Raw genomic sequence first — 16,269 nt, forward strand, 5'->3', positions numbered from 1 at the left:
GGGAACCTTTGAAGTGTTTGAGCTAGGTCTCTATAAAAGAATGGATGGGACAGGCTGCCATGGGAGTCATTCTTTTATGACCTTTTCAGTGTCAAAATTGGGGCAGTGTTACTTTAATACTCAACCATTTGCACAGTCATCTGTCAGGAGGTACTGTCTATAGCAAAAGGAGAACACGTCCTGTGGGTCCCTAGTTCTGCCTTTGGAAGACATGGCTAATGGCTCAGGTATTCTTACTGCCTTTGCATGGAAAGGCTAGAAAACTCCTGTATTTTTTTTTTTTTTAAAGACAGGGTCTTGCTCTGTTGCCCAGGCTGAGTTGCAGTGTTGTGATCACAGCTCACTGCAGCTTGGAATTCCTGGGCTCAAGCAATCCTCCCACCTCGGCTTGAGTAGGTGGGGCTACAGGCTGGAGCCACTGCTCCTGGCGCCAACTTCTGTATATCTCAACACTCACGATTCCCCAAGGAGAAAGAAAAAACATACTTTTATTCCAGCATCCAGTATGCCTTGTGTATACCAGTTTTAAAGTTGTTGGTTTCATCTCATTAAATAATAATGAAGAGTCCTCTGAGGCAGCAGGAGGATGTGATGGAGAGTGGCAGAAGTCAGGGTCAGGAGACCTGAGTTCTATGAACAGTGGCAGCAACAGCAACCATTATTGGGCGCTTACATGTACCAGGCAGGCACTGTGCTAAGTGCTTTACATGTATGATCTCACTTCATGAGGCAAGGATACTCATCAGTAGTCTCATTTTACAAATGAGGAAACTGAGGCTCAGAGAGTATAAGTCATTTAGCCAAAATGTCCCAGCCAGGATTCTTTTGGATGCGCTCCCCAAAATCTGTCTTCTAACTCCTACCCCATACTCCCTCCACTGGGAGCCTTGTGACTTTGAGCAAGAAGCTTCATCCCATTGGGCCACGGTTTACCATTGGAAAGGATTTGTGGGCGAGGTTGAATGAGCGCAGCAGATGGCCTGTGGTTATTTAGAGCAGTGCTTCCCTGGTGGTTTGATATCACAGCGCTCATACTTGTGTGGCCCAGTGAAATGGAGGCGGAAACTCAAAGTTTCCACCTTCACAGGGCCTGACTGGAAGGGGCTGAAAGATGATGGGGAGGTTTCTTGTATTCTTAAAACAGACTACCCCTTCCCAACGCACAACCCCCAGTAAGTGGCCGTGGGTTCCCAAGCGCCTCTCCTCCCTGGGCCATGGGCGTGACTGCTGAAAAGCGGGTTAGGCCGGGGAGTTCAGAATCCGGAGTGAATCCGAACTACCCCAGGGAGACGGCAGCGAAGAAAATCTTGTTCTTAGGAGAACGCAATCTTCGGACACCAGAAGTTCCTCTATGATGCTATTCTGTGGCAGCCTTGCACTTGAGCCGGATGAAAATTGTAAAAACCCAGGTTGGGCGACAGGACGGCGCGTCTTCCCGGCTCCTTTCCAGAGTTTAGGAGGAGCCATGCAGACTCAGCCGGCCTTTGGGGGTAGGTGGACAGGCCCGGCGCGCCCTCTCGAGGCCCCTTCAACCTCCCGGGGGCAGCAGCGCCGTGTCGGCTATGAATGGGGCCTCTGGAAAACTCAGGCTTGGAACAGGTAACCCCCCGGTTTCCGCAGGCCACAAATCACCACCCGCAACCGAAGGACGCGCAGGCTGGGAGCGGCGGCGGGGCCACCAGTGCGGACCTCCACTGAGGGCGGCGGGATCCGACCGCAGGGGCTGGTCCCTGAGGCCACTAAGGGGTGCGCTGGGCTAAGGCCGCCTGGGGGCAGGAGCCAGCGCGATCGTGGCGGGCCAGCAGGCGAGGCTGGCTGAGGACTAGCAGAGACCTAGCAGAGACCCGAGACCCCTACCCTTCCCACGCGGACCCCGGGATCCCTCTCCCAGCAGCCGCCCATCTAGGGCCCTGAGCCAATAAGAGCTCGAGGTATATATGATTCACCGGGCCTGGGCCAATCACCTTGACGCGCGCTCTTCGCCAGCACCTCGCGCGATAACCTGGCGTCCTCGCCCTTCACAATAAAAACTCTTCGCCGGAAAACGACCTTTCCCCGCCCACTGCGCTGACACCGGAAGCGAGGCGTGTCTGGGAGATCACTCCGCGCTCCGGCGGCGAAGGAAAGAACGGACTCTGATCATAGAAGCCTAGTAAAGTAGTACGCCTCTCTCCTTTCGTGAGGCCATAAGAACAAACTCCTTTTCTCGTCACAGCTACGCCCTGGGCATAAACGGTTGGGGCGTCAAAGGGAGGGAGGGAAGGGAGCGGGCGGGAGGAGACGGTCACGTGGTCGCGGCGGAAGGATGCGTCTGTGCTGCGTCCCCATAGAGACGAAATCTATAAAGGGCCGGCGGGCGGCCACTGCAGCCATTTCTACTTTGCCCGCCCACAGATGTAGTTTTCCCTGCACGTGTGCGTTTTCCCTCCTCCCCGCCCTCAGGGTCCACGGCCACCATGGCGTATTAGGGGCAGCAGTGCCTGCGGCAGCATTGGCCTTTGCAGCGGCGGCAGCAGCACCAGGCTCTGCAGCGGCAACCCCCAGCGGCTTAAGCCATGGCGTGAGTACCGGGGCGGGTCGTCCAGCTGTGCTCCTGGGGCCGACGCGGGTTTTGGATTGGTGGGGTGCGGCCTGGGGCCAGGGCGGTGCCGCCAAGGGGGAAGCGATTTAACGAGCGCCCGGGACGCGTGGTCTTTGCTTGGGTGTCCCCGAGACGCTCGCGTGCCTGGGATCGGGAAAGCGCAGTCGGGTGCCCGGACTGCTTCCCCAGGGGCCCTACAGCCCTCGGACCCCGAGCCCCGCAAGGGTCCCAGGGGTCTTGGCTGTTGCCCCGCGAAACGTGGCAGGAACCAAGATGGCGGCGGCAGGGCGGCGGCGCGGGCGTGAGTCAAGGGCGGGCGGTGGGCGGGGCGCGGCCGCCCTGGCCGCATTTGGACGTGGGGACGGAGCGCCTTCCTCTTGGCGGCCGGTGGAAGAATTGCCTGGTCTCCGTGAGCGTCCATTTTGTGGAACCTGAGTTGCAAGCAGGGAGGGGCAGATACAACTGCCCTGTTCCCGATTCTCTAGATGGCCGATCTAGAGAAGTCCCGCCTCATAAGTGGAAGGATGAAATTCTCAGAACAGCTAACCTCTAATGGGAGTTGGCTTCTGATTCTCATTCAGGCTTCTCACGGCATTCAGCAGCAGCGTTGCTGTAACCGACAAAGACACCTTCGAATTAAGCACATTCCTCGATTCCAGCAAAGCACCACAACATGACCGAAATGAGCTTCCTGAGCAGCGAGGTGTTGGTGGGGGACTTGATGTCCCCCTTCGACCAGTCGGGTTTGGGGGCTGAAGAAAGCCTAGGTCTCTTAGATGATTACCTGGAGGTGGCCAAGCACTTCAAACCTCATGGGTTCTCCAGCGACAAGGCTAAGGCGGGCTCCTCCGAATGGCTGGCTGTGGATGGGTTGGTCAGTCCCTCCAACAACAGCAAGGGTGAGTGGGCCACCACCACATCGTCCGGGTGGGATCTAGGGTTAGGGGCCTCCTACCTTTGTATCTGACTCACTTGGCCCCATCACTCAAATGTTTTGCAGAGGATGCCTTCTCCGGGACAGATTGGATGTTGGAGAAAATGGATTTGAAGGAGTTCGACTTGGATGCCCTGTTGGGTATAGATGACCTGGAAACCATGCCAGATGACCTTCTGACCACGTTGGATGACACTTGTGATCTCTTTGCCCCCCTAGTCCAGGAGACTAATAAGGAGCCCCCCCAGACGGTGAACCCAATTGGCCATCTCCCAGAAAGTTTAACAAAACCCGACCAGGTTGCCCCCTTCACCTTCTTGCAACCTCTTCCCCTTTCCTCAGGGGTCCTGTCCTCCACTCCAGATCATTCCTTTAGTTTAGAGCTGGGCAGTGAAGTGGATATCACTGAAGGAGATAGGAAGCCAGACTACACTGGTTACGTTGCCATGATCCCTCAGTGCATAAAGGAGGAAGACACCCCTTCAGATAATGATAGTGGCATCTGTATGAGCCCAGAGTCCTATCTGGGGTCTCCTCAGCACAGCCCCTCTACCAGGGGCTCTCCAAATAGGAGCCTCCCATCTCCAGGTGTTCTCTGTGGGTCTGCCCGCCCCAAACCTTACGATCCTCCTGGAGAGAAGATGGTAGCAGCAAAAGTAAAGGGTGAGAAACTGGATAAGAAGCTGAAAAAAATGGAGCAAAACAAAACAGCAGCCACTAGGTACCGCCAGAAGAAGAGGGCGGAGCAGGAGGCTCTTACTGGTGAGTGCAAAGAGCTGGAAAAGAAGAACGAGGCTCTAAAAGAGAGGGCGGATTCCCTGGCCAAGGAGATCCAGTACCTGAAAGATTTGATAGAAGAGGTCCGCAAGGCAAGGGGGAAGAAAAGGGTCCCCTAGTTGAGGATAGTCAGGAGCATCAATGTGCTTGTACATAGAGTGCTGTAGCTGTGTGTTCCAATAAATTATTTTGTAGGGAAAGTACTTGCGCGTGTGAATTCCTTTCCTGGCAAAGTAACCTAGTGAAGCGCCACCCACCCACCCCAAGCTGGTCTTAACATTTCGTGTGAGATCTGGGGGAGGAGGCAGTCCAAGGCTGAAGATTGGTTCCCAGAGTGGGATTTGCTCAGCCCTGCTCGGTGTAGGCCACGATGGCTGATTCGTGGGGCCCTGGAACCGTATAGTTGGCCATTTATAGTAGGCTGGGTCCTTTGCCCAGAGCTGAGTGCTCGTTGTGTAGGGAGGAGGCTGGAGATCTCTGAGAGGTTCAGAGGGAGGGACAGCCTGGGCCTCCACCTGTTTATTCAAGAGGGCTTCATGCCAACAGCTGTCGCATAAAACCCTGAATAAGGTTGCACAGTCTTTGAGATAGCACACAAGATTAGGTTTCACTTGTTACCTGAACAGTTCTGCAGAAGCCTCATCCTGAAGAAAGAAATGGCTCCTTTTGGGAATTGATGCTGAAACAGGACAGGAGCTGAGGGTTGGCCTCCGTTTCTCCTTACGGGGTGGAAGGATGACAGCCTGCGCAGGTTCTGGCTAGAGCTGGGCACAAAGGCAGGCGACAGTTCCTGTGAAGGCTGTTGTGCCTGCTGCTATCTAAACTAGGAGGCCTGACGGCCTCGGGACATGTTAGGATGGATCAGTGCTTAGAAGCCACACCTCACTGCAGCTTCGGACTTCTGGCGGGGCGACTTCGCCTTTCCAGGCAGGCGATGTCTTTTGTCCTGCGTTGCGGATGAATGCTTGAATGCAAAGATCAGCGCAGCCCGGGTAGGTCTGCCCTTCCTCTTGTGTCCTTCGGGATTAGCCGCGTTTTCCGTCTGTGGAAGGTGGTGTAGACCGGGTGTGCCTGGGGAATGGCTGGGAGGAGAGTGAGGGTGAGTGCAGCCCAGGCACTGCTGTAACTGAGCACAGCACATGTGTTCTTTCACCCAGTCCCCGCAGCACACCCGTGAGGCAGATGCCACACCCAGGAGGATTTTTTTTTTTTTGAGATGGAGTCTGGCTCTGTCGCCCAGGCTGGAGTGCAGTGGCACGATCGCGGCTCACTGCAAGCTCCGCTTCCCGGGTTCACGCCATTCTCCTGCCTCGGCCTGCCGGGTAGCTGGGACTACAGGCGCCTGCCACCACGCCCAGCTAATTATTTTTGTATTTTTAGTAGAGAGGGGGTTTCACCGTGTTAGCCAGGATGGTCTTGATCTCTTGACTTCGTGATCCGCCCGCCTCGGCCTCCCAAAGTGCTGGGATTACAGGCATGAGCCACCGCCACCGCGCCCGGCCTTTTTTTTTTTTTTTGAGACAGGTTCTCTCCGTTGCCCAGGCTAGAGTGCAATGGTGCATTCTCGGCTCACCACAACCTCCACCTCCCGGATTCAAACGATTCTCCTGCCTCCGCCTCCTGAGTAGCTGGGATTACAGACGCCCGCCACCACGCGCAGCTCACCTAGGAGGATTTTGAGCAAGGAGGTAGAGCTGGGATTTGAACCCAGGACTCGGGCTCCAGTCTGGGCTCTTCATTTTGCCTCTTGAGCTGGAAACAAATGGCCCATAACGACCTGCATGGTGGGGCCCACGTGACCTTTCTGGTGCCCAGCATAGACTGTCACCTGAGAGCCGACTGTTGATGGAATGCATGCAGCTGGTTGTGGAGAAGTGGCCCGAGGCACCACTGGGAGTGGGCATCACACATGGGTCTTGGACCTGGTGCTCTTTGAGGTCTTTCCTGTTGAGATTCTAGAATTCTCCAAAGGCCATGGGCCTCCATCCACATCCAGGTACTAAATAGGTGTTAGGGTGTGGCCAGGAGCATCAGAGTCATCCAATGCCAGTGGGGGTCGGCCCTCATTTGGCAGACGAGAAACTGAGGCACCAAGAAGGGCAGTGCAGGCCAGTGGTGTGGAGCCAGGATGCTGGGGCTGTGCCCTTCCCAGGCCCCTGCAGCTAAGTCCTCCCACGCCCAGAAGGCACCAGCTCAGGTCACAGTGGATTTGCCCTTCTCCCTGACCTCATCTCCTCCCCTCACTGTGCTCCCGGCCTCTCTCCATCTGTCTGCCAAGCTTGGTCCTGCCTCAGAGCCTTGCACTTGCTGTTTTTTTGTAACTTTTTTCTCCATTGAGTTTATCTGTATACAGATGAACTTTCTGTTCTCCATTCCCTAACTACAATATAAGCTCACTCTATGGCAGCAGGTATTTTGCTGTCTTGTTCATTCCCGTATTTCCAGGACTACAGCAGTGCCTGGGAAATAGCGAAAATGACTGCAGCGAAAATGTTCAAAGAGCTCTGAGGTTCTAGGCGCCTTCCAGTGATGAGCTCAGAGTCCTCCTGAGAGGCTGTGAGGAGGGTCTTATGACTGTAACCCTCTTACTGATGCAGCTAAGACCCAGACTTAGGCACCCCCTTGGGAAGCCTGGCCTGTGGGTGGACACTGGCCCATGGGCAGGTGGTATAGGCAGTGATAGTGGCCTGGACAGACCGGCTGGATTCAGCTAGGCAGATATCTGTTCCGGAGAGCCCAGCACAATAAGGGGTACGGGAAGAGGGGGCAGAGATGAAGTTGATGTCTGGCCACCACCCTGCATGTGGCAACTTGTGGCCCCTGCCAGGCCTTGGCCAGCCCAGCCTAGGCTGACCAGGTCAGAGGTGGAGCTGGGCTTTACCCAGTGACCAGGGGCCCGGGGCTGGGGGATAGGAAGGGACCTCACAGGCGGGAGCAGACAGCACTCAGCATTTTCTCCTGCTTTGTGTCTGGGACAAGGCTGTAGGTTGTGGAGAGCAGAGAACGACCTTCATCTTTTCTACAACTAGTCCTGAGTGGGTGCCTGCTCTGCACTACACTGTCTGGGTGCTGGCTACAGCAGTGAGCCAAATAGATAAACATCCCTGCCCTCATGGAGCTTTGCTTCTGGTAAAGGAGACAGGTGTACCCTAAAAAGAAGAAAGAGGTGACGTGTCACAGTCAGATGTGACACAGCAGCTGGGTAGGGCTTGGACATGCTGGGCATGCTCCTTAAGACGGGTGCTTAGGGAGTTGCAGGGGTCAGCCCAGCAGGGGACTGGGCTGGGATTGGCAAGGAGAGGCGGCCAGGATGTGGGTGTGAAGAGAGGGAACCCCCCCGCTGCCAAACAAGAGAAAGGATGGAGGGCCCATTTCCTGAGATGGGGAAAACCAGGGGAAGAGCATGATTTTATTTCAAAGAGGCCAGGGAGAAATAAAAAGTCCCTGGCTTTGGGAGGCCAAGGCAGGTGGATCACAAGGTCAGGAGTTCAATAACAGCCTGCCCAATATGGTGAAACCCCCATCTCTACTAAAAAATTAGCTGGGCATGGCGACGTGCCTGTAATCCCAGCTACTCGGGAGGCTGAGGCAGGAGAATCGTTTGAACCCGGGAGGCAGAGGTTGCAGTGAGCCAAGATCACACCACTGCACTCCAACCTGAGTGACAGAGTAAGACTCCCATCTCAAAAAAAAAAAGAAAAAAGAAAAAGCCCCTGCAGTGACACTCAAGTGCCAACCACCCTTGCCCAGGTGCCCCATGAGGTGGGGTGGGGGCTCTCAGCCTAGTTGGGAAACGGAAGGTGGATGCTTAGACCAAGTAGAAAGTGGCAGCTTCAGAAGACAGAGCAGGGCCTCCCAGCTGGGCTTTGAAGGGTGGGGAGAGTTGTGGACAGAGAATGAGAACACCCCATGAAAGTCAGCCGGGCAGGCCGGGTGCGGTGGCTCACGCCTGTAATCCCAGCACTTTTGGAGGCCGAGGTGGGCGGATCACGAGGTCAGGAGATCGAGACCATCCTGGCTAACATGGTGAAACCCCGTCTCTACTAAAAATACAAAAAAAATTAGTCAGGCGTGGTGGCGGGCGCCTGTGGTCCCAGCTACTCAGGAGGCTGAGGCAGGAGAATGGCTTGAACCCAGGAGGCGGAGCTTGCAGTGAGCTGAGATGGCGCCACTGCACTCCAGCCTGGGGGACAGAGCGAAACTCCGTCTCAAAAAAAAAAAAAAAAAAAAAAAGCCTGGCAGGAAAGAATGGGGCACACACCAAGTGCCACAGTCCCACTGCCTGTGGCGGAGGCCTTTGCCCAGGCTAAGCTCTGAGCCTGCAGCTGGGCCTCAGCAGAGTCCCATGTTGCAGTCCTGGCCCACTCCTGCCTGGCCCCCTTGGCCAACTCCTCTAGTAGCAAAGAGGGCCAGAGAGTGTGGGGGCTTGAGCAGCCCATCCCACTGTGGAAGACACAGGAAGCCATGGCTGGGGCCCTCCTCTGGGTCATGGGGTGGCTTCCTCAAACCCTGCTTCCCCAAACCACCTGTGACGCAAATGCTTCCGGTGCTTTCACACCCATCCATGATGTCTAGACTGAGGGAGGCCTCCTGCTTTGTCCTGTCGGCCCTGGGTTGAAGTGACAACTCAGTGTCCTCTTTTTTTGAGACAGGGTCTTGCTGTCACCCAGGCTGAGGTGCAGTAACGCCATCTTGGCTCACTGCAGCCTCTGCCTCTCGGGTCCCAGTGATCTTCCCACCCCAGCCCTTTTCCCCGCAAGCAGCTGGGACCATGAGTGCACACCACCATGCCCGGCTAATTATTGTATTTTTTTTGTAGAGATGGAATTTTGCCATGTTGGCCAGGCTGGTCTTGAATTCCTGACCTCAGGTGATCCACCTGCCTCAGCCTCCCACAGTGCTGGGATTACATGTGTGAACCACTATGTCTGGCCTCAGTGTCCTCTTATTTGGGCCCCGTTGGTCACCAGGTCCTGGCCATCACAGCACCTCCTCGGCCCCCCATGGGGACAAACCCTCTCTCCTCCAGTGCTACCCCAGTCGCCCCAGCTCCCTGCTGCCTTCCAGACAGCTGCACCAGAACTGCTCAGGGTGACAGTTAAAAGGCAGACTCCTCAGTCCTGTCCTTGACCCACCGGACCAGAGTGCCAGCAGTAAACACAAATGACTGTCACCCAGAGGGGCATGGACAGGCACCCAATAGTGTTATTTGGCGTTAAGTGTAAGATTTATGGGGAAGCTCACAAGTGGGGAAGCAGCAGGACCCTGGCTCCCATCCTCCTCGTGGGACAGTGCCTGTCACTCTGCACTCTACACAGGGAGGGAGCAGGAAGAACACCTGGGCGATTATGTAACAGTGGGCGTGTTCCTGTTAGAAAGGGGCCCTGGGCCTATGGTCAGCCTGTTCTTCCAGGTGCTAGAGGCTGAGTTGGCTTTTTGTTAAGCCGCTTAAAAGATTAAGGCCACTAGTCTCCACGGATATCCAAGTTTCTCTGCCCAGTGGGGTCATTACAGCCCAGCAGGCAGGAAGAGGCCCTGGTCTCTAAGGTTTGGGGTCACAGCACACTCCCTCCCCCTCCCCCTGCTGATGGAGGTCGCCTGGAGACAGGACCTGACTCCAGCTCTGCCCCCGGAAGATGTGTGGCCCCCTCATGTCCTCATTTAGGATGGAACACGGTTAAAGACCAGGAACAGACCACCCAGGGCAGTGGGGGAGCAAATGCTGTTACAAATAACAGGCCCGAAGGCAATGTCATCAGGGACCCCAGGGAGCCAGATGTCACTCCCATCAAACCCAGCCTCAGGGGACTGCCAGGCTCTCGACCAGCAGCAATGGGAGTCACCACAGCAAAGGAGCCCTTAGGCTATGGTGGGGAGGAGAGAGTTTAGGAGACAAAAGCAGCTGCCTGAAGGCTTCCCAGGTTCCTTCCCCTCAGGCCCCCTGATGAAAGACTCCTGGGCTCTCACTTCTCACCTCTCCTCCGCTGGCCCTGCCTCCGCTTCCGCCTCCTGTCTTCACTCACACATTCAGTGCCTGCCTGTCCTTCACCTCCTGATCCCACCCCATGCCTGCTGGAAGGGTCCCGCCTGCCTCCCCTCGCCTTCATCCTTCAGCTCAGGCACACCTGAGTGTGAAACCGTTTCTTCAGGTTACCTCCTGAGTCCTCTCTACTGTCCCCTCCCCACTATGACAGGCATTTGACCCCACCTGGCTGCTCACCAGAGCATGAGCCGGAAAGGGAACACACCGGGTGAAATGCTCCGCTCATGGCGGACTCCACGCTCCCCGGGCGCGGGCGGAAGCAGCAACACTCCCACTGCCGGACCCAGCCACCTGCACTGGAACTGCTCCCAGCAGCTATTTTTGCTTCAAGAGTCACCTTTTCAGCTGTGGTGGCCATCCCCAGAGGAGGGACGCGCCCCTGGCAGCAGAGGTGGGTGTTCTGATGGCTGCCTGCCGGGGCTGGACTGGAGGACTTGTGACCCGGAGCTCAGAAGCACGCTGGGAGATGGGGAAGGCAGCGTGGCGCTTTGGTGCCACAGGAGATGGGAGACACCCTGTGGGGCAGACCAGCAGCATACACAGCTCTTGGGTTCACATTTATTGTAACTTGGAAGCCCACCCTTCTTCCTACTCCTGGAGCTGTCGTCCCCAAGGGCTCAGGAATTAGCCTTGCTCCACAGCAAACAGCCCAGAGGCCCCACCTGGGCAAAAGCAAACAAAACAGATACGTTCCTTTCCGGCAGGTGCAGATGCTCTGCCCAGGCCTGCGGAAGCCAGCTCCGGTCTGTGTGTAAATCCTCCCCAGGACTTCCGGCCCACCAGCTCCATTCCAGCCTCCACTCGGCTCAGCTCCGCGGCTTCCTCGAGCCAGGCTGGTCCTGCATCGCCATCTGCTGGCCGCGCGGCACGGCCGGTTCCTGGAGCCAGCAGGAGTCGGAGGCTGCAGGGCTTGAAGGCCTCTTCACCGTGCCCTCCAGGGAGCCTAGCTGCCGAAGTATTCCTGCTGGAACTTCTGGAAGTCTTCCTCGGTGAACACGGTGCCCTCAGCCTTCTTCTTCTTGGTCTTGGCCACAGGCCGGTCACAGGCCTTGCGGCCCCGGTTCTGGCGCAAAATCTGGCGAGGGTGCGGGACCGAGGGCCCATCATTTCAAGAGCAGAGGAGGCCCGCAAAGGTCACAGGGGAGTTTGGCGCAGGGCAGGGCTGGCCCAGCCTCCCACCCTATGCTCAGGGCTGAGACCGCCATGGGTCCTAGGGGAACAGCCTCGGCTCTCACCTCCCAGGTCCCTTCCTATAGTCCCCTCGACCAACCTGCTGGCTCACAGACTCAGCCACGGTGCTTCTCGTCCTGGTCAGAAACTTCAGGTTTACTCTGAGGTGGTCTCGACACTCTCGCTTCCGGTACTCGTCTGTGGGTAGCAGGCAGGGAGCACCATTTCAGATTCACTCCCCCTGGAAGCATTCTCAGTCCCTGGCCCATGGCCCTGCCAAAGACCTCATCGTTCCCTTCCCAGGTTATTACAGCGGCTGGGCTCTTCTCCAGCAAATGCATTCTCCACACAGGTCCTGCTGAAAGCCCCAGGCTTTTGGCCCCCACCCCCATTTTCCAACAATTATGTCCTGAATACTACTCACCAAGGGAGCTACTCTGGAGCTTTCGCTTCAGTGAGAGATGAAGGACAAAGGACCCAGTATTTTAGAAGCGTAAACATTTCATGGAGAAAAACAAAAGAGGAAACAGAAAAGGGGAATTCCAGGGGTGGAGGGTGCAATTTCAAATAGGAGGGAATGAGAAGGTCTCACTGAAATGACTCGAAGAGAGCTGTGGATATCCGGGAAAGAGCATTTGTCTAGGTAGAGGGAACACCCAGTGCAAAGGCCCTGAAGCAGAAATGTGTCAAATGTGTTTGAAAAACACAAAACAGCTGGAATGGCTGGGTGCGGTGGCTCACACCTGTAATCTCAGCACTTTGGGAGGCCGAGGCAGGCAGGTCACCTGAGGTCAGGAGTTCGAGATCAGTGTGGCCAACATGGTGAAACCCCGTCTGTATTAAAAATAACGAAAATTAGCTGGGTGTGGTGGTGGGCACCTGTAATCCCAGCTACTCGGGAGGCTGAGGCAGGAGCATCGTTTGAACTCGGGAGGCTAGAGGTTGGAGTGAGATGAGACTGCACCACTGTACTCCAGCCTGGGTGACAAAGCAAGACTCCATCTCAAAAACAAAAACAAAAACAAAAACAACAACAAAAACAGCTGGAGTGGGGGGAGTGGGTAGCAGGAAGAGACCAAGTTTGGCTGGGGGTGGGGGTAGGTCATATAGCCCTTGTCAGGCACCCTAAGACCACCACCTTTTAGTGACTACAATGGGAGCCACCCAGAGGAAAAACAAGGAATGACTTCTGATTTTACACGATCATTTTGGTTGCTGTTGAGAACAAGATTACGGGGGGAGGGGGCATGTGGAAGGCAGGAGACCGGCTAGGCTTCTGCAATAATTCAGGCAAGAGACGATGCAGCTTGGAGCAAAGTGGCAGCCGCAGAGGTGTTCTTTCCATTGGCTGCGAGGCTTGCCATTCCTCTCACTCAGCATCTATGTGCCAAAACCTATGGTGGACACCAAGGCTGCGGACAAGCCCAAGGAGGTGTGTGCCTTTAGGAGCTTCCATCCAACAGGGGAGGTGGGTGAGCACCCAGGACACGACAGTGAGACAAGGGCTGGGACAGATGGGAATGACCTCTGGCACTCCACACTCCTGCTTCATGGCAAGTATCGCTGGGGCTCAAACCTGTCTCACTTTCCTGCCTCCAGACTTTGGCTTAAGTTGTATTTCCTCCTTGGAATTCATAATTCTTTTAACAAATACTTTAACATCTTTTATGCATTAGACTCTAGGGATTCAGACACAGTAAGAGCTTGCCACGTCCTGACACATGTCAAAATATCACCATCTTGCCTACACCAGCCCCTCCAAAAGTCTTTATGTCTATTAAGTGACACTACGTCCCCCAAGAAACTAGGCTCCACCTTCACAGCCAATTCACCACTAAAACCCCTCTAAAGGCTGAAATTCTCTGCTGCCCCCTCTTCAACATATTTTCCACCTGCACAATTCTCTTGTTATCTCTGCTGCTATAGCCACTGCCCAGGCCACAGCATGTCCTATTTCAATGGAGTAGGTAATAGCAGCACTCTGGAGACACAATGCCTGGGCAGCCACAATGCCTGTACCACCTGGGCAGGTGCCTTTTTCTGAATCTGTAAAACGGGGGTGATAGTAGTATCGACCTCAAAGGGCTGCTGTAAGGATCAAACGAGCTTACATTTGTACAGCACTTAGAATCAGCACCTGGTACAGAGTGTTAGTGAATGTGTTTAAATGCTCCATCTTTGATCCTCATTCACTAGGTCACCTTTACCAGCCTTTATTTTTTCAAATTCTCAAAGGCAACAACCTCCTTTCTGACTCAGGACCTTTGCACATACTATTCTTCCTAGAATATTCTCCTACTTTTCACCTAGCTCACTCTTATACATCCTTCAGCTCTCGGCTGAAATGTCGCTTCCTCAGAGAAGGCTGACTTGGCCTAAGTCCCCATCAGAGTACCGTAGTCTTTTAATTCATAGGCTTCAATGCACTTAGCAATGACACACTGGGTTTGATATTCTTTGATGCTTCTCTCCCCACTAGGGCCGTAGTCCACGAGGACCAGGACGGTGGCGTGTTCTGTCACCTTCGTATGTCCAGGGCCCCGCTCCGCGCCTGGCACACAGTAGGTCTAGCAATACCGGGCGAACGCTTCAAGCCCTGCCTCAAGCGCCACCTCCTCTGGGGCGCAGGTCCCAGCACCGGAGGCAGCACTTTCAGCCCCTTCCCGAACTTACCCAGTGCCGACTTGGGCACCTTTCCCTTGGCCGAGTTCCGCAGTTTCTGGGCCTGAATTGCCTTCGTCTTCCGGGGCCGTTTCACCGGAGCCCCTCTCGGCTTGGCCTGACCTGGAGGGTCCCGGGGGGCTGTAGGGGAAGAGAGAGGAAGAGACCCAGGTCAGAGGGCGCGCAGCGTTCCCATGCCACTGGGGCTAAGCCCGGCCTGGATTGTTTTCCATCCAGGGCTCCCGCCCACAGCCACTGCCATCCTCCTGCCCGCGCCGGACGTCCCCTGGCCAGCCCTCCTCACCCTCGGACGCCGCCAGCAGCTCCAGGCCACGCCGCAGCAGGGCGGCGGACATGGCGGCGCTTGGCTCCGCCCACGAGCCTCACACTACTTCCGACCTGGCAGTCCCTGTCGTCTCGGTGGAAACCCGAGCCCGAACAGAGGGTTCCGGAGGGGGATGGGCGGAAGTGCCCATCTTTCTTAGGACGCATGCGTTAGGGGTTTACACTTGAGCGGAAGAAGGGGCGGAAACTGGAGGCGGGTCCAAGGCGCAGAAAGACACATGTGTTATTCAATCCCAATCTACCTGGCTCCTGGCGCTCAGTCCCCTCCTTCCCCGGAAGTCGTCCGCAACCTGCTCCGCCGGGTTGGCCAATCCTCTCGGGTCTCGTGGCTCCGTGGCGGGCTAGGATGGGGACAGGGCGGAGTGTTTTTCATATACTTCAACCAGCACTAGGTATCGCACAGGTTGAGTGCGGCATGAGAATCCAGTTGTCTTCCCTTAAGCCAGACATTAAAGACATATCTTTGTTTTGAAAACTACAATTATTTCTCATAAAATACGTTATGTTACCAAGCAATGGGTTTATTGTCATTTTAAGTGAATTAATGAATATGTAAAATTTTTGTTTTAGTTTCTAGTATGACAAATATCAGTTGCCTACATACAAAAGTTCTTTGGGATCCTGAATTTTTTAAAATTTATTTTATTTAATTAAATTAAATTTTTTTTTGAGACGGAATCTCGCTCTGTCGCCCAGGCTGGAGTGCAGCGATCTCGGCTCACTGCAACTTCCGCCTCCCGGGTTCAAGCGATTGTTTTGCCTTAGCCTCCCGAGTAACTGAGATTACAGACGCCCGCCACCACGGCCGGCTAATTTTCTTTTTAAAAAATTTTTAGTAGAGACGGGGTTTTGCCATGTTGGCCAGGCTGGTCTTGAACTCCGGACCTCAAGTGATCCGCCCACCTCAGCCTCCCAAAGTGCTGGGATTACAGGAGTGAGGGGATTCTGAAGTTTTAAATGTAAGAAGCTTCTTAGACCAAAACATTTGAGCCCCTCTGGCCTAGAAGTGACACTGCTTACCTGGGGGAGGAGCCCTGGGCTTGTTCGCTGCTCCATCTGCAGCTGGCAGCCCAGCACCTGGCATGGAGAAGACACGCAATAAGTGAACGGTGAATCAGAAGGGACCACTGGGTTCACTCAGCCGGGTTCTGAGGGCCTTCTGTGTACTTGACACCACAGAGTGTGGGACCTGGAGTTCGTCCTCCGGGATAGACCACACCGTTTAAGCTCCATCGGCTAGATAGTAATAATAACAACCAACACAAACTCAAGCATTTGTGCTGTTCTACGTGCTTTACATTTGTTAACTTGTTTATCCCCCCTACCCTTCCAGGTAGGAATTGTCTTTTGCATTTTACAGACGAGGAAACAAACACAGAGAGGCGAAGGTCACACGGGTGGAGTCAGGGGTGGGAGTTAAGACTGGCAGCCTGGCCGCAGGATTTGTGGGGGCGCTCCTGCCCCAGCCACCAGGGAGAGCAGTGTTGTGGTGCTGGGTGGGGCCTGTCAAGCCATGGGGTCAGGTAGGCCCCTGGAGGGTGAGGAGGAGCTGACCATGTATGGGCAGCGGGGATTGTTCTAGGCGGAGACCGCTGTAGCGAGGACCTATCCCCTGTGACACACTAGTGGCCCTTCAGGATGCCATGCTGGGCTGGAGGGTCGCAAAGGCCTCAGACTCCATGATTTTGTCCTAAGGGGAGTGTGGGGCCTGGAACCCAGTGACTGTTCAGACATATGCCTCCTTCCTGCTTCTAACAT

At 55.2% G+C, this 16,269-nt stretch overlaps 2 protein-coding genes across 3 annotated transcripts; one reads left to right on the forward strand and one right to left on the reverse strand.

Annotated features, from left to right (window-relative positions):
• The first annotated feature begins 1,443 nt into the window (after nucleotides 1-1,443).
• Nucleotides 1,444-4,495, forward strand: ATF4 (activating transcription factor 4). 2 transcript variants are annotated; one of them, XM_063807587.1, is made up of 4 exons: nucleotides 1,444-1,490; nucleotides 1,621-2,560; nucleotides 3,163-3,480; nucleotides 3,582-4,495. In XM_063807587.1, exons 3-4 carry the CDS (start codon nucleotides 3,255-3,257, stop codon nucleotides 4,409-4,411), a joined length of 1,056 nt encoding a protein of 351 aa, XP_063663657.1. In that variant the 5' UTR covers nucleotides 1,444-1,490; nucleotides 1,621-2,560; nucleotides 3,163-3,254; the 3' UTR covers nucleotides 4,412-4,495. The 2 variants fall into 2 exon arrangements, with proteins under 2 accessions (XP_063663657.1, NP_001239446.1); NM_001252517.2 differs by lacking the exon at nucleotides 1,444-1,490 and having other exon boundaries at nucleotides 2,371-2,560.
• Nucleotides 4,496-10,879: 6,384 nt separating this feature from the next.
• Nucleotides 10,880-14,649, reverse strand: RPS19BP1 (ribosomal protein S19 binding protein 1). The gene is made up of 4 exons (XM_515142.6): nucleotides 14,471-14,649; nucleotides 14,179-14,307; nucleotides 11,606-11,703; nucleotides 10,880-11,410 (listed from the first exon to the last, which is right to left on the reverse strand). Exons 1-4 carry the CDS (start codon nucleotides 14,520-14,522, stop codon nucleotides 11,279-11,281), a joined length of 411 nt encoding a protein of 136 aa, XP_515142.1. The 5' UTR covers nucleotides 14,523-14,649; the 3' UTR covers nucleotides 10,880-11,278.
• Nucleotides 14,650-16,269: the final 1,620 nt, after the last annotated feature.

Source organism: Pan troglodytes, chromosome 23 (genome assembly GCF_028858775.2).
Source record: "Pan troglodytes isolate AG18354 chromosome 23, NHGRI_mPanTro3-v2.0_pri, whole genome shotgun sequence".
NCBI classification, from domain to species: Eukaryota; Metazoa; Chordata; class Mammalia; order Primates; family Hominidae; genus Pan; species Pan troglodytes.

Coding starts and splice junctions, on each gene's coding strand:
- ATF4 (XM_063807587.1), top strand. CDS start 3,255: ATGACCGAAATGAGCTTCCTGAGCAGCGAGGTGTTGGTGGGGGACTTG. Junction 3,481..3,581: donor TCCCTCCAACAACAGCAAGG/GTGAGTGGGCCA, acceptor AATGTTTTGCAG/AGGATGCCTTCTCCGGGACA.
- RPS19BP1 (XM_515142.6), bottom strand. CDS start 14,522: ATGTCCGCCGCCCTGCTGCGGCGTGGCCTGGAGCTGCTGGCGGCGTCC. Junction 14,308..14,470: donor GCTGCTGGCGGCGTCCGAGG/GTGAGGAGGGCT, acceptor CTTCCCCTACAG/CCCCCCGGGACCCTCCAGGT. Junction 11,411..11,605: donor CTGAGTCTGTGAGCCAGCAG/GTTGGTCGAGGG, acceptor CACCCTCGCCAG/ATTTTGCGCCAGAACCGGGG.